Source organism: Chiloscyllium plagiosum, unplaced genomic scaffold, assembly GCF_037043375.1.
Source record: "Chiloscyllium plagiosum isolate Xiang-an unplaced genomic scaffold, Cpla_swu_hap1 HiC_scaffold_1, whole genome shotgun sequence".
Classification (NCBI taxonomy): Eukaryota; Metazoa; Chordata; class Chondrichthyes; order Orectolobiformes; family Hemiscylliidae; genus Chiloscyllium; species Chiloscyllium plagiosum.
This window is the reverse complement of record NW_028270139.1, coordinates 93,761,809-93,787,442: the sequence shown is the minus strand read 5'-3', so window position 1 is coordinate 93,787,442 and position 25,634 is coordinate 93,761,809. Positions and strand designations below refer to the sequence as shown.

The 25,634-nt window shown below is 40.7% G+C and overlaps 1 protein-coding gene across 2 annotated transcripts in view; it reads right to left on the bottom strand.

Moving 5' to 3' along the window:
* The window catches only part of ankrd55 (ankyrin repeat domain 55), an 84,736-nt gene that overhangs the window by 50,489 nt on the left and 8,613 nt on the right, over window positions 1–25,634 (bottom strand). For both annotated transcript variants that reach the window (XM_043688981.2, XM_043688963.2), the window contains exons 2-3: window positions 18,512–18,634; window positions 16,787–16,917 (exon numbers count right to left, since the gene is read on the bottom strand). In XM_043688981.2, the coding sequence (XP_043544916.2) occupies window positions 16,787–16,917; window positions 18,512–18,634 (254 nt within the window). The remainder of the gene's footprint in view (window positions 1–16,786; window positions 16,918–18,511; window positions 18,635–25,634) is intronic.

Sequence of the window (25,634 nt, the reverse complement as noted above, 5' to 3'; positions counted from 1 at the left end):
TTTTCCTTGGAAAGAAGATTTGATAGAGGTATTCAAAATTATCCTGAGCTGTTTTTCTTGACAGATTTTGTCCAAGCCTGGAAACTGCCTTCAGGCAGAATATCATGGAATGAAATCAAATTCAAAATCACAAGGACTTTAGTCAGCATAGATGATGATAAGTTGTTCCCATTTTGGTATCATCAAGAATGAAGGGGGTCAATTTAGTTTAAGACAATCACCAAAAGAAGAAATGGTGACGTGATGGAGAGTATTTTCATTCAACAAATAATTAGGATCTGGTATTCACTGCCTGAAAATATGATGGAGATACGGTCAATTAGGCTTTCAAAAGGAAACAGGATGAAAATTTTGCAGGCTTACAGGAAGAAGACAGAGGAGCGGCATAGGTAAATTATTTCTATAGCGAGCCAGCATAGACATGATAGGCCAAATGGCCTCTTCTAAACTGTAACAATTTCGTAATTCTGTAAATAGATCACCAACATTACTCTTATTAACTCTCTCCGTTACCTCATCAAAAAACTCAAGCAAGTTAATTCACTTTGACTTTTCCTTAACAACTAAGTGCTAGATTCCCTTTATTAAACATCAGTTTTCCAAGTAACTACGAATTTTGTCCGAACTTATTGGCCAAGGTAAGAAGTTCATCATTGCTGAAGAATATACTGGAGCTGGGCATTCCAAGTTCTATATCATATGTCTTGATGCAGATAATTATGTGGGAATTGCCAGCAAAGTCGAAATTTCCAATGATCGATTACCTATCATTTGGAATCCTCCGAGACCAACTCCAAATCAGAGCCTTCATAGCTCACCTAAATAATTCACCAGGAAAAGTTAAATCAATTAAAACATGCTCAGGCTACTGGTTAATGATAAAACTAATCTCCCACCTAACTCATTCTGACTCCCAAGAGCCCCTCTCTTCACTCTAGACCCTACACACATCTCCCTGCCTGTCTGTTCTCACACCTTCCTTCCTCGACCCAAACCAATATGCTTCCCATCATACCTGATCCCCCACCAGACCCAACCTGACATCATTTCCTCACTTCCCCTCTCCAGACCTGAACCAACAACCTGAATCTGACTAGATCCTAATCCACTTCCTTATCTACCTTGCCACACAAATCCCTGCCATCCTATTCACCTTACACTTCCTGCAACCTTGCCACCCTACCAACCTTAAACCCTGCCTCAATTATTTCACCCTCATCTCTTTGCCAACTTAGCTGACTCACTTTCATTCACCAGTACTCCAAAAGGCTATTTAAAAGTTCAACAGTTATTCATTGAAATTTCAATATATTTCCAAGTCAGGATAGTATATAACTTGAAGGGGGATTTGAAGATGGACTGCAGAAGCATGGCACACTATGTCTTCTTAGGCTGCAGATATCATGTATTTTGAAGGCACAGTCAAAAGATACTTTGTGGGCTTCTGGAGTGCATTTTGTATATCGTTTCCTCTGCCAATTGATAAGATTATGACCAATCTGCTTGTCGTCAAACTCCACTTTCCTGCCTGACCCCATTGATTAGGGAGTGACAGCAATCTAAAATCTGTCCAACTCATCCATGAATGTGATCATTGACCAAGCATTGAGTACTATCTGTGGAAGAATGTTCCAAAGTTTAATGACCCCCTGAGAGAAGAAATTCTTCATTTACATCTTAAATGGAAAACTGTGACCTCTACTTTTTCAGTTTTGAACTTCGCCTGCTAAGATGGACTTCATATTTTCTCACATTACATTCTATCAGTAAATATTTTTTCTCAAGCCACTGAATACGTTATTATATTCCTCTACATATTTTTTCCACCTGTCTTTGCATTGTAAGTAATTTTTTCTACAGTATAAAGTCTCTTTCTCTTTTCATACAAGTCTTTAATCTATGGCATACATATGGTATACATTACTGGCACAGTGTGCTGGTAGTGGAGGAAGAAAATATTTGATGTGGTTCATGGGATGACAGTCAGGTGGACTGCTTTGTCTTAGATAATGCCAATTTTCAACTAGCTGCATTCATCCAGCCAGTTTTCCATTACACATTTAACTTGTGCCTAAGATGGTGGAAAAGCATTGTGGAATTAGGAGGAGAGTTATTTGTTCCAAACATTCTCAATCACTAACATCTTATAACCACCATATTATATAGGTTGGTTCGGTTAACATCTGGTCAGTGGTAAACCCAAAATGTTGATGATCAGGGATTCAGTGTTGGTAATAGTGTTGAACATTAAGGGTGGGGGTTTCACTCTGGGTTTTGGGTGTCGCTGACTGGCCAGAATTTATTGCTCGTTCTGAGTTGTCCTCGAGATGGTGGTGGTGAGCTGCCTTCTTGAACTGTTAAAGTCCACATGCTTTAGGTTGACCTCCAATGCCCTTAGGGAAGGAATTCCAGGATTTTGATCCAGCAATTGTGAAGGAACACCGATCTATTTCCAAGTCAGGATGGTGAGTTGCTTGGAGGAGAACTTGCAGGTGGTGATGTTCCCAAGTGCCTGCTGCCCTTGTCCTTCCAGGTGGAAGTGTTTGTGGGTTTGGAAGATGTCTGATAATCTTTGCTGAATTTCTGCAGTGCACCTTGTAGATGGTACACACTCCTGCTACTAGCATTGGTGGTAGAGGGATTGGATGCTTGAAGGTGTAGTGTCAAACAAGTGGGCTGCTTTGTCGTGGATCATGTCAAACTTCTTGAGTGTCATTGGAGCTGCACTCTTCCAGACAAGTGGGAAGAATTACATCTCACTCCTGACTTGTGCCTTGTAGACGGTGAACAGGTTTGGGGAGTCAGGAAGTGAGTTACGTGTCATCGTATTTCTAATCTCTGACCTATTCTTTTATCCACTGTATTTATATGGCGAGTCTAGTTGAGTTTCTGGTCAATGATAATCCCCAGGATGTTGACAGTGGAGATTCAGTGGTGGCAACACCATTGAATGTAAAGGAGTGGTGGTTAGATTGTCTGTTATTGGTGATGATCATTGCGTGTCATTTATGTATTTTAAATGTTACTTGCCACTTGTCAGCCCAAGATATTGTCCCGAACTTGTTGCATTTGAACATAGACCACTTCAGTATCTGAGGAGTCGTGAATGGTGCTGAACATTGCATAATCATTGGTGAACATTCCCACTTCAGACCTTATGGTCATTGATGAAGCAGCTGAAGATGGTTGGGCCTAGGACCTGATGAACTCCTGCAGATATGTCCTGGGGTTAAATGACTGGCCTTCAACAGCTACAATTATTTTCCTATGTGTCAGGTATGACTCTAGCCAGCTTGCCCTGATACTCATTAATTCGAGTTTTGCTGTGTTTTCTGGATGCCACACTTCCTTGAATGCTGCCTTGATATCAAGGGCTGTCACTCTGACCTCACCTCTGCAGTTCAGGTTTTTTGTCCATGTTTGAACCAAGCCGTGATGAGGTCAGGAGCTGAGTGGCCGTGGCAGAACCCAAACTCGGCATCACTGAGTAGGATATTGATGGGCATGTGCTGCTTGATAGCATTATTGATGTCACCCTCCATCACTTTGCTGATTATCAAGAGTAAACTGAAGGGGTGTTATTTGAGTTGGATTTGACCTGTTTATTGTATAGTGGGCATACCTGGACAATGTGCCATATTGTCTGGTAGATACCAACATTATAACTGTACTGGAAGAGCTTGGATAGGGGAGCAGCAAGTTCTGGAGCCTAAGTCTTCAGTGCTATTGGCAGAATGTTGTTAGGGTTCATAGCTTTTGTACTGTCCAGTGTCTCCAACCACTTCATGTGGAGTGAATCGAATTGGTATTTGTATAAGACTGGTATTTGTACTGCTGGGGACCCTGAAGGAGGCAAAGATGAATCATCCACTTGGTTCTTCTGGCTGAAGTTTGAAACCTTATCTTTTGCACTGATGTGTTGAGCTCTTCCATCATTGAGGATGGGGATATTTGTGGATCGTTCTCCTCCAGTAGTTGTTTATTTGTCCACCATCACTAATGATGTGGATGGACTGCAGAGCTTAGGTTTGATCCATTAGTTTTCAGATTGCTTGGCTCTGTTTATCACTTACTGCTTTTGCTTTTTGGCATGCAAATAGTTTTGTTTGGTGGCTTCACCAGGTTAACCACCTCATTTTTCAGGAAAGCTGGTGTTGCTCCTGACATGCCCTCCTGCACTCCCCATTGAACCAGGGTTGATCCACTGGAATGGGGAATATGCTGGTCCATGTGGTTACAGATTGTGCTGGACTATAATTCTACTGCTGTGACGGCATACAGCACCTCATGGGTGCCCAGTCTGGAGTTGCCAAATCTATTTGAAGTTGTCCCATTTAGCAGGGTGACAGTGCCACACTATACCATGGAGGATAGTCTCCATGTGAAGGCAGGACTTCATCTCCATGGGGATCTTGAAGTGATCACTCTTACCTTTACTCCCATAGAAAGATGCAACTCCAGTAGGCAGATTGATAAGGATGAGGTCATGTATGTGCTTCCTTCTTGTTGGATCTCCCACGACCTGCCGCAGACCCGGTCTAACAGCTATGTCCTTTAAGACCCAACCAGTTTGATCAGTAATACTGTTGCCAAGCTCCCCCACCCAGAGTACATTTTTCATCCTTTCTCCCCTCAGTGCTTCCTCCAAGTGTTGTTTTCCATTGAGAAGAGTACTTACTCATCGAGGGAGGATGGTACTTGATAATCAGCAGGAGGTTTCCTTGCCCATGTTTAACTTGAAGCTGAGACTTCATGGGGCCTGGAGTCACTGTTGAAGATTCTCAGTGCAACTCCCTCCAAACTGTATACCACTGTGCTGCCACCTCTGCTGTGACTGTCCCCTCAATGGGACAGGACACAACCAGGGATGGTGATGATCATATTTGGGACATTGTCTGTAAAGTATGATTCTGTGAATATGACTGTTTTAGGTTGTTGCTTGTCTAGTCTGTGAGACCGCTCTCTTACTTATGGCATGAGCTCCCACGAGGTTAGTAAGGAGAGGTTTTCAGGGTCAACAGGGCCTTTCTGCCATTGTCTTTTCTGATGAGTAGGTCAATTCGAGGTGGTCCGCCCAGTTTCATTTCTTTGTTGAGACTTCATAGTGAATAATACAACTGAATGTCTTGCTAGGCCATTTCAGGGGACAGTTTAGAGTTAACCACATCATTGTGGGTCTGGAGTCACATGTAGGTCAGGCTAGTTGAGGATGGCAGATTTCCTTCCCTGAAGGACATCAGTGAACCAGTTGGGTTTTTCTGACAATCGACACTGGTTTCATGGTTATCAGTAGATTTTTTTTTAAGTTCAAAATCCACTGTCTGCCATAGTCAGATTCAAACATGGTGCCCAGAATATTAGCTGGGTTTCTAGATTAATAATCGAATGATAATACCACTAGGCCATTGCCTCCCTTGACTCTTGCTAGTTGGAGATGTTCATTTTCCAGCAGTAACATGCTACAAATATAGCTTGTTAAACATCAGCCACGTGTAAATGTTGTCCAGATCTTGCTGCGTCTGGATACATTTGCTTCATTGTTTGAGGAATTGTAAATGGAACAGAACACTGAGCTCTTCGGCTTGAGGGAAGCTGAAGATTTTTGGTGCTCAGACACCATCCTGAGAATTTCCTGCAGCAATATCCTGGGAATGATTTGATCGTCTCTAACATCATAACCATCTTTCTTTGTGCTCAGTATGGGGATTTCTCCTGTTTCTTAGTGGCTTTAATTTTGCTGGGGCTGCTTGTTCCCACATTAAGTCAAATGTAACTTGTTAGTAAAGTGCTGTCATGCATCACACTACAGATGTTATGATGCAGATATCATTCTGTGAGTATGACATTGCCAGGCTGTTGCTGTGGGACAACTTTTCCAATTTTTGCAGGATCTCCAGTTGTTAGGATAATTTTTTATGTTATGTATGATGCTAGCTTTGTTTTATCTGGTTTCTCAGTCAATGCTTGGCGGTCTATCCATTTTATTCTTATACTATTTTGTCACTGTTTTAATCTTCTGAATGGCTTGCTAGAGCATTTCAGATGGTAGTTAAGAGCCAATCACTGTGATGAGGTCTGGGTCACATGAAGGCTAGTCCAAATAAAGACAGAAATTTTCTTTTTCTGACAAACACTAGTAAAGCAGAGTATTTGTAGTTCCAAGTAATGATGCTAGTTTCTTATTTTAGATTTACTTAATTAACTGAATTTAAATTCTCTAAGATTTATGGTGAGATTTGAACTTAAATCTCATATGCATCATTTTGAGCCTCTGGATTACATATCAAGTTATGTAAAAATATTACACAGAATGTACAGTTCTGGTCACTGCATTATAAGAAGGATGTGGAACCTTTGGAAAGGGTGCAGAGGAGATTTACTAGGATGTTGCCTGGTATGGAAGGACTGTCTTATGAGGAAAGACTGAAGGCCTTGAGGCTGTTCTCGTTAGAGAGAAGAAGCTTGAGAGGTGACTTAATAGAGATATACAAGATAATCAGAGGGTTAGATAGGGTGGACAGGGAGAGCCTTTTTCCAAGTATGGACACAACTTTAAAGTGAGGGGAGATAGGTATAAGACAGATATCAGAGGTAGTTTCTTTACTCAGAGAGTAGTAAAGGTATGGAATGCTTTGCCTGCAACGATAGTAGATTCGCCAAGTTTAAGTGCATTTAAGTCGTCATTGGACAGGTATGTGGACGTACATGGAATAATGTAGGTGGGATGGGCTTCAGATTAATATGACAGGGCAGCGCAACATCGAGGGCCGAAGGGCCTGTTCTGCACTGTAATGTTCTATGTTCTATAATGTTAGTTATATCTTTAATTAAAACCATAAGAAATGGGAACAGGACTAGGCCATTTAGCCACTTGAGCCTGTTCACTATTTATGGAATCCCTACAGTGTGGAAGCAGGCCATTCAGCGCATCGAATCCACACTACTCTCCAAAGAGCATCCTTACCAGACCCGCCCCCTATCATATCCCTGTAACCCTGCATTCCCCATGGCTAATCCGCTTAGCCTGCTCATCCCTGGATACAATGGGCAATTTAGCATGGCCTATATACCTAACCTGCACATCTTTGGATTGTGGGAAGAAACCAGAGCACCCAGAGGAAATCCACTCAGACACAGGGAGAACGTGCAAACTCCACAATGCCTGAGAGTGGAATTGAACCTGGTGGATATCCACTGAGCCAAGTACTACCCCAAATAGGATAATAGATGATCCAACATTCCTCATATCCACTTTCCTGTGTTTTCCCACAACTCTTGATTGCCTTAATGATCAGGAATCTATCTATCTATCATAGTATTAAATATAAATAAGGAATCTGCCCCCACTGAGAATATGCTGCAATCTTTTAAACTCCAGAGAAATCGGCCAGTTCTACTTAATACCCACACTGGACTAACAGGTTTGATATCAAGAATCAATACAGTGAACCTTAGTTACACCCCATTCTAAGGCAGATATGCCCTTTTTAGAATTGATCTTGACAGTTCTCAGCCACATCTACAGGCAGGAGGAAGTTTCTTATGAGGCAAGGATGGGTAAAGTTAGAAATGCTCTGGGTTTCGGACCAGTGGGATAAATGTTATCAGCTGGATGTCCTATTCTAACTCTTCAGCCAGGAACAGATTGAATGCTGACAATGCAGCAACACTCAGTTCAGTGAAACAATGCACTGAGGCCCAAAACACCAATTCCGGGTTATGATAAAACCCTGCTACTTGAAATGAGTGTTAATATAAAAGGAAGCCTCCTGTAAGAATTACTTGCAGATTTAACATAGTCCCAAACAGAGGCTAGTTCTCTTATGGGTAGCTTTTAAATTTCACATGATGTTTCCACCTCATTGGGTGCCCAACATGTGCCACCCTGTTATTACCATCCATCTATTTTGACCCAAAGTTGAGACTGTCAGATTTTCAGATTACCAAAGTGGAAAATCTGCTTGCTAGAATTACATGCCAGAGCAGTTTGTAACTGTTCAGCATAATTCGAGTAGAACGAAACTAGAGAACTGTATTTCAGCAATTTAATATAGATATTTTTAATGAACCTGTTGAGACTTTGACACATCTCTGGAACAGATAGGCCTCCTAGCGTAGAAGTAGGGACAATACCACTGCATCCAGCTATTTGATATATGTTCTACAATTGACTTGAATCTAAAGTTCATTGCATTATAATCAGATGGTATATCCTTATGATTATTGGATCTTGCGTTGTATGAACACAAGGGCAGATTTTAATGCTTGCTGGAATGCCAGTGTCAAATCAATTTGGCCATTCCAAGCCCCTGACCCAGCTTAATGCCAATTACCTACCCGTTGATATAAGGATTCTCAGGGAGTTTCCTGTCTGAGAACTATTGGCCTACCAGAGACTGGTGGCTGTCCAATACTACTGCAATAGGCCGAGGCTGTGGGATCATTGCTGGAGATAAGTTAGGCAAGCTGGCTTGCTGATGCCACTTGCAGTGATCCAATTGAGAGATGGAAGTGGGTTTAACCATAGGCTGAGATCTTTGCCCATGGGCAGCCCTTACTATTACCAGGTCTCTGGGCATTGACTGCCCAGTTATGTGGGATTCACCCAATCAGGCTGCAAGCATACCTGCCAATCACTTTGCAGGTTGCCCATATAATATGATTCTACTTACTACAAGTTGATTACCCTTATGTGGTCTAATTGTGGCTATACTGACTCAATTATCAGCTCACCAATCTTTGCCAAGTTTGCCTTTAATGGGAGCAAGTGAAACGGGATTATAGCACTGTGAATCATTATACCAGGATACGAAGACATAACTTTGTTCCTATCTTAAAATCATAAATTTTGTCTTTAATACTATATTAATTTTATATTGAAATAGTAAAACATTATAATGCTTTAACAAAGTCTGGTCCTTTTTTTCTAAAAGGTGCTCCTTTTCTCAAGGATACTGTGTCCTTGATTTTTTTCAAAGGTGTCATAAAACGCTCCGGGCTCTGAAATGGCTGGGTTTGGTACAGGGATAAAAGGGTATTGAGAGGCCTTTTTGTTTATATGTAAACAGATGCGACTTTACGCCAAAGCTTTTATGTTTTTAGAAGTAACCTGTATAATGAAAGGGGAGTGGCCAGTCCTGGAAACTGAAGTTAAGCTGTGCAGATCAGTCCAGAACTAATTAGGGAGTTCAGCTGTGGACTGTGTGAAGAAAGCTGCTAAACTCTCTCTCCTTCTGCCCTTCTGACTTCAACCTGTAAGCCTTTGTTTCATTTTTACTGTGTTTAAGGGGTTTGCTTATTGGGACTGTTTTGTATATTCGGAACAGCATAATTAAGTCTAGTTTGGATAGACTGAGTTCTGCAGGGGTTCTTTATTCTGTTCTTTGTGTTTCAGTGTGTAATTTTGTGAATAAGCTTTTGTCTGTTTTAAAACCTGCTGGTCAACCTTGCTAACTTACTCTGTGTAATTTTCACTGTACACGTACCGAAACAAATTGTAAAGTTATGGTCTGGGCTGCCTGCTTAAAAATGTTTTGAATGGCCTGGCCTAGTCCATAACAGATTGGGGGCTCTGTGGGATTTTAAACAGCGAGTGGTTGGTGCAAATGACTTTATTTTGGGTGTTGGCTTAGTTGGGTAGACAAAGCTTAGGATAGTAATGGCTTTTTCAGTCACCAAGTGTTTTCTGGAAGTGGATGCAATGACTTAGAAAGTTTTGCAAAAAGTGAATAAGACCAAGCTGCAGGAATTAGCAGACAAGCTGATTGGACCTGCCTGCTTCTATGAGGAAAGGAAAGATAATTACAGCAGTAGCTCAGTATTCAAACTTGCTGGGGAAACCATCAGAATCTATAGAGATGGCAAGAATTCAATTGCAATTGAAGCAGCTTGAGTTGGAGGTGAGAGGTAAGGAAAGGGCGGCAGAAATGAGTTACGGTTAACAGCAGAAGAGAAAGAAAAAGAATGAAGGGCTTTAGCAGAAGAGAAAAAAAAAGAGAGTTTGAACTTCAGAAACTGAAACTTAAAAAGGAAAGTCAGCTGAAAAGGATGGAGATGAAGGCTGAAGGCAAGTCTAGTGAGGAAGAGAGTGGGGATGAGCAATCCCATGGTGGGCGAAAGTCTGATGAGAAACTATTTAAGTATGTTCAAGCATTGCCTAAATTTGATGAGGAGGGTGTGGAAGCCTTGTTCATTTCATCTGAAAAAGAGACTAAACAGATGCAGTGATCAGTGACATGTGGGTTTTGTTGATCCAAACAGAACTTGTAGGTAGGGCTAGTGAGGTCTTTGCATTACTATCAGAGGAGGTATTTGGGGAGTTTGAGGAGGCGAAAAAAGCCACTTTAAGTGCATATGAGTTTGTACCAGAAATCTCTTGACAACATTTCAGTATTCTAAGAAGGACCCTGGTCAAACCTGTATTGGTTTGAAAGGATCCAACAGAGTAATTTTGATAGATGGATAAGAGCTTTAAAAATAGAGCAAACCAAATAGATGCCCTTAGAGAGGTAATTATTTTGGAGGAATTCAATAATTCACTGCCTGAAGCAGCGTGAACTCATGTGGAGGAACAGAGGGTTAAAACAGCAAGGTTAACAGCTGAAGTGGCTGATGATTATGAGCTGGTCCATAAAACACGGTTTGGCTTCCAGAATCGATTTCAGTTCATGAGGGATAGAAATTGGAGGAAAGAGAAATCCTCACATAGAAAGGAAAAGGTAGATCTCAGTGAAGATTGTAAGGAGAACTTACCACAGGGTAAAAAGGAAACCTTTGAAGGGGACAAAGAAATTAAAAAGCTCTGGTGTTTTCATTGTAATAAAGTGGGCCACATTAAGTCACAGTGTTGGTGGACTAGGAGAAAGTCAGAGGTTGGAAAACAGAACAAGCCTGGGAGTTTTGTTGGAGTAATAACAAAAAGCACAAGGGAAGTTAGACATCCACCTCAGAATGTACAAGATGATCAGAGATTGGTTCAGGAGGAAGTGCTAGATCTGTTTAAAAATGTACATGTAAGGGTAAAGTTTATTCACATAGGCCAGAACTATCAGGTAAAGAGTTACAATATTAGGGGACTCTCAGTCTGCGCTGCTGAAGGATGAGGAGATATGTACTCCTGTGGGACTATTGCCAGAAAAGGTACTGGTAACAGGAATTCATGGTGAGACAAAAAGCGCTCAATTATGTAAAGTGAGGCTGGAGCATCTGGAGAAGAGTGGAGAATTTGTGGTAGGAGTACTGGACAAACTCTCAGCTCCAGGAATACAAATTGTTCTTGCAAATGATGTAGCTGATTCACCGGTAGGTGTGCTGCCTACTCTAGTTGAAAAGCCAATGGAGATTCAAGCAACTGAAGAAATGCACGACATTTATTCAGGAATTTTCTTTGTTTGTGCAGTAACAAGATCACAGAAGCTGAAGCAGAATAGATCAAAAGGCACAGATAAGGAAGCAGACATAGCTTTATCAGGGACTTTTTTTGATCAGATAAGTGTGACAGAGCAGGAGCAAATAGGTAAACATTCAAGTATCTTTAGCTCTGCTAAGCTTATTGAGTTGCAACAGAAAGATAAAAATATAAAACAGTTGTATCAAAGGCATATATAGAGAAGGAGAGTGAATGCATCACTGTGTGTTATTACTTAACAAATGATGTCTTATTGAGGAAATGGAGACCATCACACATTCAAGCAGATGAGAAATGGGCAGAAGCTCATCAGATTGTTTTGTCAGTATGGTTCAGAAAGGAGGTCCTGCGAGTGGCGCATGAGCTACCACTTGGAGGTCAGTTAGGAATGAGGAAAACACAGGCTAAAATATAAAGGTATTTTTACTGGTCTGGACTACACAAGGATGTAGTTGAATTTTGCCATACCTGTCATATATGTCAGCTAATCGGAAAACCACAGGCAGTAATAAAACCACCTTTAATACCTATTTCAGCATTTGAGGAATCTTTCACAAGAGTCTTGATTGATTGCGTTGGTCCCCTACCTCAAATAAAAAGTGGGAAAGAGTATTTATTAACAATAATAGATGTGTCGACTAGATTTCCAGGGGCAGTACCACTATGTAATATCACAGCAAAAAGGATTGTAGAAGAATTACTCAAATTTTTCACTAGATATAGACTATCAATAAAAGTCCAGTCCGATCAAACTTCACATTTAATCTATTCAAGGAGGTTATGGATAACTTGGGAATAAAACAATTCAAATCTACTGTGTATCATCCAGAATCACAGGGAGGTTTGGAAAGGTGGCATCAAACACTAAAGACCATGTTGAGGGCTTATGGTCAGGATTATCCAGATGATTGGGATAAGGGAGTTCCATTTGTACTTTCTGTGATGAGAGATGCACCAAATGAATCGACCAAATTCAGTCCATTTGAATTAATTTTTGGGCATGAAGTAAGAGGACTGTTAAAATTGATTAAGGAGAAATTAATAAGTCAGAATTCAGAGACCACCTATTTGGACTAGGTGTCAAATTTCAGAGAATGATTAAATAGAGCTGGGGAGTTGGCTAGACAGCATTTACACATATCACAGCATACAATGGAAGAGGAGGTGGATAAGAAATCACAAATTCGCAATTTTGCAATTGGGGATAAAGTATTCATGTTACTTCCAGTAATAGATGAACCTTTAAAAGCAAGGTTTAGTAGACCGAATCAAATCGAGAAGAAATTGAGTGAGGTGAACTACTTGATAATGACTCCAGACAGGAAGAAATCTCACAGAATATGTCATGTGAATATGCTCAAAAGGTATTTTGATAGGGGAGGAAAGCAAGAAGAGAAGGTGTTAATGATTACAGCACAGAAGGAAGAACCAAGTTCAGAGGATTCTGAATTGGACATTCCTCAAATCAAATTAGACAATGAGAAAGTTGTCAAAACTTGGGATAAGTTATTTAGTAACCTTCCACAAGAAAATCGAAATGACCTGAAATAGTTATTACTATGACAAAAGGAGATATGCGGAAATAAACTGGGAAGTACTAACCTAATTGTGCATAATGTAGATATAGGAGATGCTGTTCCGATTAAGTAACATCCTTATAGGCATAACCCTCTAAAGTTGGCATAGGTTTAGAAGAAGATAGAACGCATGCTCCAAGATGGCATAATTGAATTGAGTTACAGTGACAGGAGCTCACCCACAGTCATGGTATCAAAGCCAGATGGTACCCAACAGTTATTTGTGGTCTATCGCAAAGTCAATGCCATTACAAAGATTGATGCATATCCAATTCTGTGGTTGGAGGACTATGTCGAAAAGGCGGGACAAGCAACTTGCATTTCTAAGTGGGACTTGCTCAGGGGCTACTGGCAAGTACCTCTGTCAGAAAGAGCAAAGGCAATTTCAGCTTTTGTAACACCAAATCAATTCAAAGTCAAGCCATTTGGTATGAAAAATTCTCCAGCCACATTTCGGAGACTGACTAATAAGGTTGTTGTTGGATTACCCAACTTTGTTGTTTACATTGATGACCTGGTGATTTTTAGTCACTCGTGGAAGGAACATTTACAGCATTTATTGGACTTGTTCAATCGACTTCGGAAGGCAGGCTTGATGGTAAACCGAGCTAAAAGTGAATTTGTCAAAGCCAAAGTCACCCTCTTCGACCATGTTATTGGATACGGACAAATAGCCCCATGGGATGAGAAAATGAAAGTAATTGGGAAATTTCTCACACCGTTGAAGAAAAGAGCAGTACTATGGTTCCTGGGATTGAGTGGATTTTACTGAAAGTTTGTGCCGAATTTTAGCAGTGTGGCTGCTCCACTCACCAAATTGTTAAAAAAAGGGCAAGAGGTTTCAGTGGACAGCGGACTATCAAAAGGCATTTGACAGCCTAAAAACTGTGTTAACCACTGTCCCGGTATTGGCTAGACCTGATTACACAAAACCTTTCAAGGTGGATATCAATGCCAGTGATTTGGGTACCAGTGCGGTGCTCCTGCAGGAGGATGATGAGAGAATAGAAAGATCCATCAGGTATTTTTCCAGGAAGTTGAACATTTATCAACAGAAATATTCAACAGTGGAGAAAGACTTTGAGCTTGGTGTTGGTATCACAACATTTCAGTGTCTTTATTACCATCAATGCATCTGAGACAATCGTATACACTGGTCATAACACACTGACATTTATGGAAAAATTTATGGACAAAAATGCCAGACTGTTTAGATGGAGCTTGTTGTTGCAGCCATTCAATTTGACAATTGTGCAGGTGGCAGGTCGAGGAAACCTAATTGCCGATGAGTTATTGAGACTTGAATGAGGTACGGAGGTGTTTGGTAGCGAGTGTGCCATGGCCTGAATTTGCATGTGGTTGTGCATGTTTGCATGTGTAATAGTTAGTATACTGTATATGTGTGTTTTAGATGAGTTACCAGTTTGTTTTTGAAAGGTTTTAAAAATGAAGCCATCTTTTGATATTGATGGTTCTTCTTTTAAGGGGGCAGGAGTCACAAAGCTGGTCCTTTTTTTCTAAAAGCTGTTCTTTTTCTCAAGGATACTGTGACCTTGGTTGTTTTCAGGGGAGTCATAAAACACTCCGGGCTCCGAAATGGCTGAGTTTGGTACAGAGACGAAAGTGTTACTGAGAGGCCTTTTTGTTTATACATAAACAGATGCGACTTTAGGCCAAAGCTTATATGTTTTTAGAAGTAACCTGTATAATGAAATGGGAGTGGCCAGTCCTGGAAACTGAAGTTAAGTTGAGCAGTTCGGTCCAGAACTAGTTAGGGAGTTCAGCTATGGACTGTGTAAAGAAAGGCTGCTAAACTCTCTCTCCTTCTGCAATTCTGACTTCAACCTGCAAGCCTTTGTTTCATTTTTACTGTATTTAAGAGGTTTGCTTATTGGGACAGTTGTGTATATTTAGAACAACGTAATTAAGTCTAGTTTAGATGGACTGAGTTCTGTAGGGGTTCTTTATTCTGTTCTTTGTATTTCATTGTGTAATTTTGTGAATAAAGTTTTGTCTGTTTTAAAACCTGGTAGTCAACCTAGCTAACTTACTTCTGGGTAATTTTCACTGTACACTTACTGATACAAATTGCAAAGTTATGGTCTGGGCTGCCTGCTTAAAATTGTTGTTCTGGCCTAGTCCATAACAATACAGAGTACAGAACTTCAGTATTTCTGGAAAGGAGAGATGTTGCACTATCAGGAAAGAATTGCATGAGTACCAAAGCTCAAACTGAACAATAATTTATCTTGTATGAGAAAATGCTGTGGATTGGAGTCCACTGGAAACTGATTGTTCAAAGTATTGCCACAAAAATGCACTAATGTACAGTTAACAGACAAGTTCCTGTTTAAATTCAAATCAGGCAAATCATTACTAATTGGTGAAGACATTGCCATGAGGGATGCATGAGTGGATGGTTATCCTAAGCTTTGGTTTAGTTTAAAAATGCTTAATCTGTAGACATGTTCTTTCCCTTTACCTATGCATGAACAGATGTAACTTACCTGAGCCATATTGTGAGACTGATGAAAATCTTTAAATTCATTGTCAATATAACTCACGGCACAATTGGGATTGTTTGGTAAGTGTTTTCCAATTATGGAAACCCCATCAGCATTGGACACTGTGTTCAGAATTTTGCAAACATGAACACCTGGAGTACTGTGAATAGTCTGCCTATTATGAAAAGCTGAATATTTATAAAGCTACTTACATTATAAACCTGGGCGTACAAATTCATAATGAAAGTAATTGAGAAGAATAGCACACAGTTTTCACAACAGCAAATAAGATTTTGTGGATATGGAGAATCAATTTTGCTTCAAATCTGGAAAATTGTACTAAGAAAATATACCCCATGGAGTGTGAACTGCCACGAGTTATTGGATGATTTATAATTCCACTGTTAGCTTCATGAAGACAGTCATTGCTGTTGCCTCCCTATGACTTCAGTGATATTGATGCAATTACAAATTATTTTCTGATGAAACTTGCCTGAGCCAATCAACCTCTCAACCAGATAGCAAACACTGAACTGAGTTTTACGAGGGTGTATTGGGATCCTAATCTCAGAAAAAGCAGATCCTGATCCCACAATTGGCAGCTGCCAAGCCTGCTCAATTTTATCACAGACAGCCTCCTGATTGGTCATCTATGGGCCCCTCATTCAAGTAAGGATAACACACCAGTTCCTGATGCTCCCAGTACAATCAGGACAGTCATTCTGCAGTAGGGGGCCCAAAAATGCCCACAGGTAAGTTGAAACAAAGGACAAATCATAGAATTGAAGGCCCCATCTTTCCAAGCACATCTTGGATTTGTGGGAGCTGCCTTCCTGATCTTGGTCCTGCCTTTGACCTATGGAGCAATATCACTATAGTGCAGCAGGGAAGCTGCCTCCCCAGAGCTGGGAATATTTCCATGTTGCAGGGTGTTGTCTCAACATTGCCTTTACCATTTTGCCACTATAATATGACTCTCAACTGGGCCTGTAATTATGTAAATCAGTAGCACCCTTCTTATTCCCTTTGCACTAAACTCCCAGTTGTCCTGTGGCCCTCCATACTGAGCAGTTTGCACATCAAGCAACAATGTTGGAAAAATTCTAAACATGCATGGATAAGTCAAAAAAAAGGAGCCTACTGCTCCAGCAAAATTTGGTCAATTATTTATAAATTTACAAATACAAAGATATATATGACACATTTTAAAATTCCTGCTAGCTTTAATCACCAAGATCTGCAATGGAAATACTTTTGCAAACTGGGATTAAGATAATAAAATGACAGGAAATCGATACCAAGTAGGTAGCCAGAGATAGTGGAGTTCTTCCACAGGCATCTTCTGTGTTGATGGAAGCCCCCATCTTAAGGAGCAGCTTCACTGTATCAAGCTGGCGACCGGATATTGCGTGCATCAACGGAGTTGATCCTGAAATATTTTTTGAAGAATTAACTTTTTTTTCCATTTACAATGTTAATTTAAATTTACAACTCAATTATCTATAATTTAATATGGTGTTTCCAAATGTCTTCAATTTACCCATACAGCTATATGTAGACCTGTTACTCACTGGAAGGTTTCATAATACTGCTTCATCAAAATGCACTTTTGCAATAGTGTTACTATGATTAAATTGACTCATTACTTTCTGGTTGGTGCAAAACAGAAAGTGGCAGTAAATTATATCAGTAACATTGATTTTAATTATATTTAGTCTTCACTTTTCTGTTAAGAAATCCATATTTTCTACAGTTAGCTCAACTTTATCATACCTAAAGAATGAAATGATTTTATTTTAACTTACATTTAATTTAGGTGGATTAGTGATGGTAAAACCCCCATGCAGGGTAACGGGGAAGGATGGTGGGGTTTGCGGGTGGGATGTTTTTTGGAGGGTCAGTGCAGACTCGATTGGCTGAACGCTTAATTCTGCACTGTCGGGGTTTTATGATTCTGGATAGGTACTGAGCTACTGAAATTACAACTTGTTTAAAAGCGGTTTTGAGGGGAGGCAATGGCCTAGTGGTATTCTCACTGCTCTTTTAATCCAGAAATCCAGGTAATGTTCTAGGGACCCAAAATCAAACCTTGCTATGGTAGATGGTGGAATTTGAAATCAAACAAATCTGATATTAAGAGTCTAAATCATGACTATGAAACCCACTGCTGATTGCCAGATAAAATAATCTGGTTCATTAATGTCCTTTAGGGAAGGCAACTGCCCCCCCTCACCCAGTGTGGACTACATGTGACTCCAGAACCACACCAATGTGGTTGACTCTTAACTGCGCTCTGGGCAGTTAGGGATGGGTAATAAATGCTGGTCCAGATAGTGACATTCACATCTTGTGAATGAATAAAAACAAATATCCTCAATGAAAACAGGATGAAAATATTAGGAGGACCAGACCTTTAATTGTTCTTTAACTATCCTGTTAGACCCTTCTGTAGCAATTAGTATACAGTGTGAAGATGTCAAAGGTATAAATGCAAGTTGTAATTTATGAAGTAGAACATTAATTAACTTTATGAGCAAGACATGGACATTATTTTTAAAAAATCAGTGATTGCTTAAAGTGGTGACTTAAAGATATTTCCTTAATTTTCTTCCTGGACTACAATGTTACGGGTTCCAGTAAACCTCGAGCACTCAATAAAACCCTTTTTCTGTGTTCAGGCAGTGAATATTTGAAGGCTATTCAACTGTAGTGAACACTGTAGTTGAATCTGATCCAAACCTCAAGGAATAGCAATAAGGAGAAGGGATCCGTTTTACCATCTATGTTTTTTGATACAACCAATAATTATTGAGGCCAGTTATGGCACCCAATCATTACCCTGGGTAACATCAACTACTTCAGTGCCGACCTGGAACCAAACCAGGGACCACACCTCAGTTACTCTGTTGACCATTGAACAAATGTAAAAAATGTAAACTTTGTTTGTGTGGAACTTGTATTTTCAATGATTATAAAATCTAGTCAAAATTTATATATGGATGGAGTAATGATAACACATTTACCCTCGCTATCACAACATTCCAATATTGAAGGATCCTCACGAATCACTGCAGTCAGGGTGTTGACATCCCCATTGGATGCTGCCTGATAAACAACAGTGAGATCGATTTCTTCTGCAGAGTCACCTTTGTAACAGACCACAAATCAAGAGGCAGTAAGTAAAGGGCATTTTTGAAGCAAGTTTTACAGAAATTCCAACTTTTACTTATTCATGACAAATCACTGAACCATGAGGATTGTATTTTTCCACATTGTTCTGTCTGTACCTAGTATTTATAATTTATCATTGAGTATTAAATTTAACTCTAAAGTTACCAGAATATTTCCTTATGATGTGTCTAACCATCATCACATATTTCAATACATAGTTCCCTTTTAAATTAATCCTGATAAATGTGCAAATCAATTTTAATTCATTTTAGTGACTTATGGCATCAATTCTCTCTATTTGTCAATCACTAGAATGGGTTCAAAATCTGCTGTTATAACATCAGAATGACCAAAATTTCAGCCTGTAGTAATTCAACATTATAATACAGTATGAGAAAATAAAATTATACAAAAGGTATTTGAAATCCAGGATCTTTTACTTCTAAAGACTGAACGCTAGGGCAATTAAAGCTTTGTTAAGTAAGAATATAAAGGGATAGGAAGCTCAGGTAGAAAAATGGAATTGAGGTATAGATCAGCATTAAGTAGGGTCAAGGGGCTCAAATCTATAATCAGTCTTTGAATCCTGTAATCTTTGTAGACCTCAACAACCTTAAGCAAATCTCCAAACCACTGAATACTTTTTTGCAATTGTAATAAGAATCATTAGAAATGCATTAGTAATTAACCCAAAAAGCAACTGATAATTACAATCTTTTACTGCCCCCTCCCTCAAGCAGAGACAGAGAAGTTCATGCAAATGTTACAGGGGTCTTCCTTTGTTTGATAACTTTAGTACTTTTTGCCCATCACAATCAAAGCTTCTCTCCTGTGGATTCAGTATCCCGTTCTGTCATGACAGACAGTGTCCAGAGCTTCCAGAGCTTCTTTATGAGGATTACAAGCTGTTTTAAAGGGAGGCAATAGCCTAGTGGTATTATCACTGCTCTATTAATCCAGAAATCCAGGTAATGTTCCAGTCCCTACATTACAACTCAAGGCAGAGTTCCAATCATCTCTTCAGGTGTCTATTGCAGTCAGATATGTCATCCCTACCTTTGCTTTCAATAGAGCTGTTTTTTTTTATCTGATTGACCTGTAACCTTTTATGCTCCCTTCATACATGTCCCTAGAATTCCCTGTGAAAAATGTCAACTGGATTTTCGAGCAAAGTTGTAAAGTTGTAACCAGAAGTCATTGGTGCATTGTCTATCAGTCTGTTGGGCTTTACTTTCAACAGTTCTAAGTGTATTCAGAATCTCCTCACTCGGAGATTTCTTGTAGGTAATTAAGTGGACCACTTGACTCCAATGACAGTCAGCATTTTTTTTGCTTTGCTTCCCATATGTGAGATTGGATTTTTTAAGATGCTATCTTAAAATATGTTCCATCTTGCAACTGCTTTCCATGTGAGAATACAGGAGAATAGCTATTCAGTCATGTCAAGGAGTTGTAGGTCTTTATCTGATTGGGCAATTTGGCTAATTTTGACTCAAGGATGATATTTCCACTTTGGATGAAAAATCTTCCAGTGTTGCTTCCTGTGCAGCCCCCGGGTCTGGGTCACAAGCAGTGCTGTGGTAGATTTGTGTGTTGAGAGTAGTATTCAAAGACATTTTTTATAGTTTTTTCTAGCCAAAGTGTGTTCACACACAACTGACCATTACTTTTTTCCCATCACCAATTCACCAATGTGACTTTCCATTCTGATCCACCACTATTAAATCGTGTGTTTCCAATTAAGTATCAATCTATCTGCAAAGCCCTTGTGTTCTTGTGGGGCACTCCAAAGAGTACACTACTCTTTGGAAAATGGATGAGCTACTTGATGAAGGAGCAGCGCTCTGAAAGCTAGCACTTCAAAATAAATCTGTTGACTATCACCTGGTGTTGTATGATTTTTAACTTTGTTCACCCCTACAGTGGCAGCCCTGGAATCTTGGCAAGGTGACTGTAGACAGAACACCTTCTGCATGTCTGGCCCTTCTAGCCATAAAGCTCCACAAAGGCAGGTGCACCCTCCTCAGTTTGAACTCTCACAGGGTTGATATTGGCAGGAAGGATGGAGATAGAAGGCATAGCCACCTTTGCAGTGCCCTGAGAAGTGACATCCGAGAGTCATAGAGACTTAGAGATGTACAGCATGAAAACAGACCTTTCGGTCTGAATCGTCCATGCCGACCAGATATCCCAACCTAGTCTAGTCCCATTTGTCAGAACTTGGCTCATATCCCTCTGAACCTTTCCTATTCATATACCCATCCAGATGCCTTTTAAATATTGTAATTGTACCAGCCTCCACCACTTCCTCTGGCAGCTCAGTCCATACACACACCACCCTCTCCTTCTCCCTCTCCCTCACCCTCTCCTTAGGTTCCTTTTAAATTTTTCCCCTCTCACCCTAAACCTCTGCCTCTAATTCTGGACTCCCCCAACCCAGGGAAAATACCTTGTCTATTTATTCTATCCATGCCCCTCATGATTTTGCAATCTCTAAATGGTCATCCCTCGGCCTCTGACATTCCAGGGAAAACAGTCCCAGCTTATTCAGCCTCTCCAACCTTGTTAATATCACATTCCCTCCGTGTCTGCGTGGGTTTCCTCCGGGTGCTCTGGTTTCCTCCCACAGTCCAAAAATGTCCAGGTTAGGTGAATGGGCCATGCTAAATTGCCCGTAGTGTTAGGTGAAGGGGTAAATGTAGGGGAATGGGTCTGTGTGGGTTGAGCTTTGACATGTCGGTGTGGACTTGTTGGGCCGAATGGCCTGTTTCCACACTGTAGGTAATCTCATCTAATCTCATCTAATATCCTTGTAAATCTTTTCTGAACCCTTTCAAGTTTCACAACATCCTTCCGATAGGAATGAGACCAGAATTGCATGTAATCTTCCAAAAGTAACCAAACCAATGGCCTGTACAGCTGCAACATGACCTCCCAACTCTTATACTCAACGCCCTGACCAATAAAGGAGAACATACCAAATGCTTTCTTCACTATCCTATCGACCTGCGACTGTACTTTCAAGGAACAATGAACCTGTACTCCAAGGACTTTTTGTTCAGCGACACTCCCTAGGACCTTATCATTAAGTGTATAAGCCCTGCTCTGATTTGCTTTTCTAAAATGAAACACCTCACATTTATCTAAGCCAAACTCTATCTGCCAGTCCTCAGTGCATTGCCCCACCTGAACAAGATCCCATTATACTCTGACATAAGTTTCTTCCCTGTCCCCTACACCTCCAATTTTGGTGTCACCTGCAAACTTACTAACTGTACCTCCTACATTCACATCCAAATCATTTATATCAAAGACAAAAAGTAGTGGATCAAGCACCAGCTCTTGTGACACTCCACTGGTCACAGACCTCCAGTCTGAAAAACAACCCTCCGCTACCACCCTCTGTCTTCTACATTTGAGCCAGTTCTGTATCCAAATGGCTAGCTCTCCCTGTATTCAATGAGATCTAACAGGGTGTCCTGTATGTGGTTCCTCCTCTGGATGGAGATCTCCTGGCACCAATTTGCCTTCTTGTGAGGAAGAACTTGGAGTGAGGTCAAGGTCCCTCGTCCTGTTGTCACCTGGCCATTGTTGCAGGACACCACTGCTTTGAGCATAGGAGCGTAAGTTTGTGTGTAGACCCAGCAGTGCCCCAACCTGTTGTCCATGATAATTGCCACTCTATCCAAAGAGATGCTCACATGCCAGATGTTCACATGCTAGAGGCGGTATGGTGTTAATAGTGTGGTGCTTCCTGCAAACTTTGCATGAGATTGTCCAGTGCATCCAACAATTCTGCCCGCTGCTTCTGTGCCTCCTTATGCATTTTGGTGACGTCTTAATCACCAATACCATTTGGTGCTCTCTTGTCTGGGGCCTGTTCTCCAGCAGTCCTCCAAGTGCCAGGGGATAGTTCTTCCTCAAACACCTGCAGAGATGTCATTGCAGATAATCCTGACTCTAATCTAGGAAAAAAACACTGACTGGAATGTCAGTATCTGAGCTGGAGGGTGGAGGAGGCAGACTCCCCAGTGAGTCCTCAGAGACATCTGTGCCCACATCCTCATAGGTGGAGGAGGAGATATCTTGTGAGGAAGGCCTCTTAAACACTGAAATTCTGCTGCCAGCATGGAGACTGCAGAAAGAGAGAATATGTCAAGGACAAGTGGTAGAAAGTCAGCCATATGAAGAGCGCATATGCAGTGGTAGAAGCACAACAATGATCAATGCTTCATTTTTCATTGCCAGGACATGGATGTTTCTGCATTACTGTGGGAATGCTTTTGGTCTTTGCCAGCCATTTCCATAATCCTTTCTCATTGAGGCTGAGGTACCAAATATCAAGCATCCCACCTCCAGTTCTGGCTCTTTCTGCCCTGTTGTGGACCATTCTCTCCAGGATTGAGAGAAAGGCAGGGATAGAGTGAGATGAGAGTGACTGGCATGGCTGTTAGTGCAGGTGTATGTGGAGAAGGGTGGTGAGGTGTCCCAAGTGACTGTGTAGGCAGTGTAGAGGGGATACAGAGTTAGTATCTGGAATGTTGAAATGGGTGAGAACAATTGAGGGAAGATGTTGCATGCAATATTGAAATTGATAACACAATAGACTTAATGGAATATGGGTACAGTAGCAGAGATAGAATGAGTGTGAGGTAGCAGAGGGAACATAGTGGCACTTATCCCCATGATGTGGTGATGGTCATTGATATTTTCCTAACATTACTGCGCATTTCTCCAGACTGATAACATTGCTTTGACCTGGGGGCTAACCTTGGACCAGGCTGGCAGGGAGTTTGCTGGTCCTGGGATTGGGAAAGAGGATGATGTTCCTCTGCATAATCCTGTCCATAGGACCTCCATGTCTCTGTCTCAAAGTTGGGCACCAATTTCACCTTCTGCTGTGTCCAAGGCAAATAAAATAAACGTGCAGGACAGTTCCAGACTGCAAGCACTTGACTATGTGTGACTGCCTTTTAAATATTGTCCCAGTCCAGGGACCTTGTGATGTCTCAGGAGTGGTGAGTACTTTTACCTACAGTGAATAGGAGAATACAACAACCAGGGTGCCATGGGAACATGGTGCATAGGGCATGAGATAAGTTGGGGAAATAGCGCAAGAAAACCCGTTTTGTCCCATGGAGAGAATCCCTCAAAGACACTCACCAAAAATGATATTTAGCCAATTTCTGATAAGATTCAGCCCTCAGACCACTACTTCAATTTTTCAATTAATTTTCTAATTGAATGTCTGTCCCAAGTTCCCTCAAAATTCTTGTTACAAACTCCCTGAACGTTCCACACTAAATATGCAATATTATATATTTAAAAAGTATATCTCTCTTTTAATTCCCTCTTCCTCTGCTGGGCTCTCTAAATATGCATTTCCATATCTGTTCTGAAGGTTGTAAACCACTGACCCTTATGGTCTTAGACTTTTTTTTAGTTGCTGCCTCTTGTCTTTATCCTAACTTTCTTGTACAAAGTTTAATTACAGTCTTTGTACAAAAGTCTTAAGTTTAGTCACAGTTATATAAGCAAATAGTTGTCACCCACACCAGGCAAGTACAAAATATTCTTTTTTCTTATGTTTTATTTCTACCCTAATGTCAAATCTAATGAACTTATGATTATTCATGTTTAGAATGGTCCCCAATCATAAACTTTGTCAAAATTGTTGCAGACCAATTCCTGGATTTTGTCCTTGTGAGGGTGTTGAATCAGTAACAGTATCTTGATTCCATGAGCTGATATTTTACAAAGTGCTATCTTTCATTAAATTTCAATTTCAATTTAATTAAAATGTCTAACAGTTATTAACTTAGCATTTTCAAATTCATTTTCATGAAAACATGTCATCAATTACAAACTTTCTTGTCTTTATAAATTTGATTTTCACTGCCTTGACTTAAATCTCCCATAATTCAAGCTAAATCTTTTTTGATGATTTTCAGATTCCCAGAGGTATACATTTCTGTTATCTTTAGATTAGATTACTTAGATTAGATTACTTACAGTGTGGGAACAGGCCCTTTGGCCCAACAAGTCCACACCGACCCGCCAAAGCGCAACCCACCAAGACCCATTCCCCTACATTTACCCCTTCACCTAACACTATGGGCAATTTAGCATGGCCAATCCACCTAACCTGCACATTTTTGGATTGTGGGAGGAAACCGGAGCACCCGGAGGAAACCCACACAGACACGGAGAGAATGTGCAAACTCCTCACAGAGAGTCGCCTGAGGTGGGAATTGAACTCGGGTCTCTGGCGCTGTGAGGCAGTACCGTGGCCGGCACGGTAGCACAGTGGTTAGCACTGCTGCCTTACGGCGCCAGAGACCCGGGTTCAATTCCTGCCTCAGGCGACTGACTGCGTGGAGTTTGCACATTCTCTCCCCCTGTCTGCATGTGTTTCCTCCGGGTGCTCTGGTTTCCTCCCACAGTCCAAAAATGTGCAGGTCAGGTGAATTGGCCATATTAAATAGCCCATTGTGTTAGGGGAATGGGTCTGGGTGGGTGGCGGGCCAGTGTGGACTTGTTGGGCCGAAGGGCCTGTAAGTAATCTAATAAAAAAATCTTTTTTACCCTTAAACATTTTAAATCAAATTGTCTTTAATTATATGCACAGTAATATGAGAAATATGAAAGATGGAGAAAGAGGAGAAAAATAAAGTTTAGATAGACAGTGATGTTATCTGAAACAAGATTGCTGCTGCTGATAATTGTAGCTACTACTGTCAGGAGATCTGCTGCCATGGTATCCTATACTTTGCTTGCTCTTCCACTGTATCTCATCTGCAACCATACTGTCACATCCCCATCATCCAATTCTGCCTTAATTGTTGCACTGTGCTGCCCACTACTGCCCTCTAGAATAGATCTATGGCTTTTTAATTGTTATCAAATGGCCAAAATTATGACATTTTCTTTCCTGAATGTCACTGTTTAGGATTTCTGTTTGCTCTTGCAAATTTA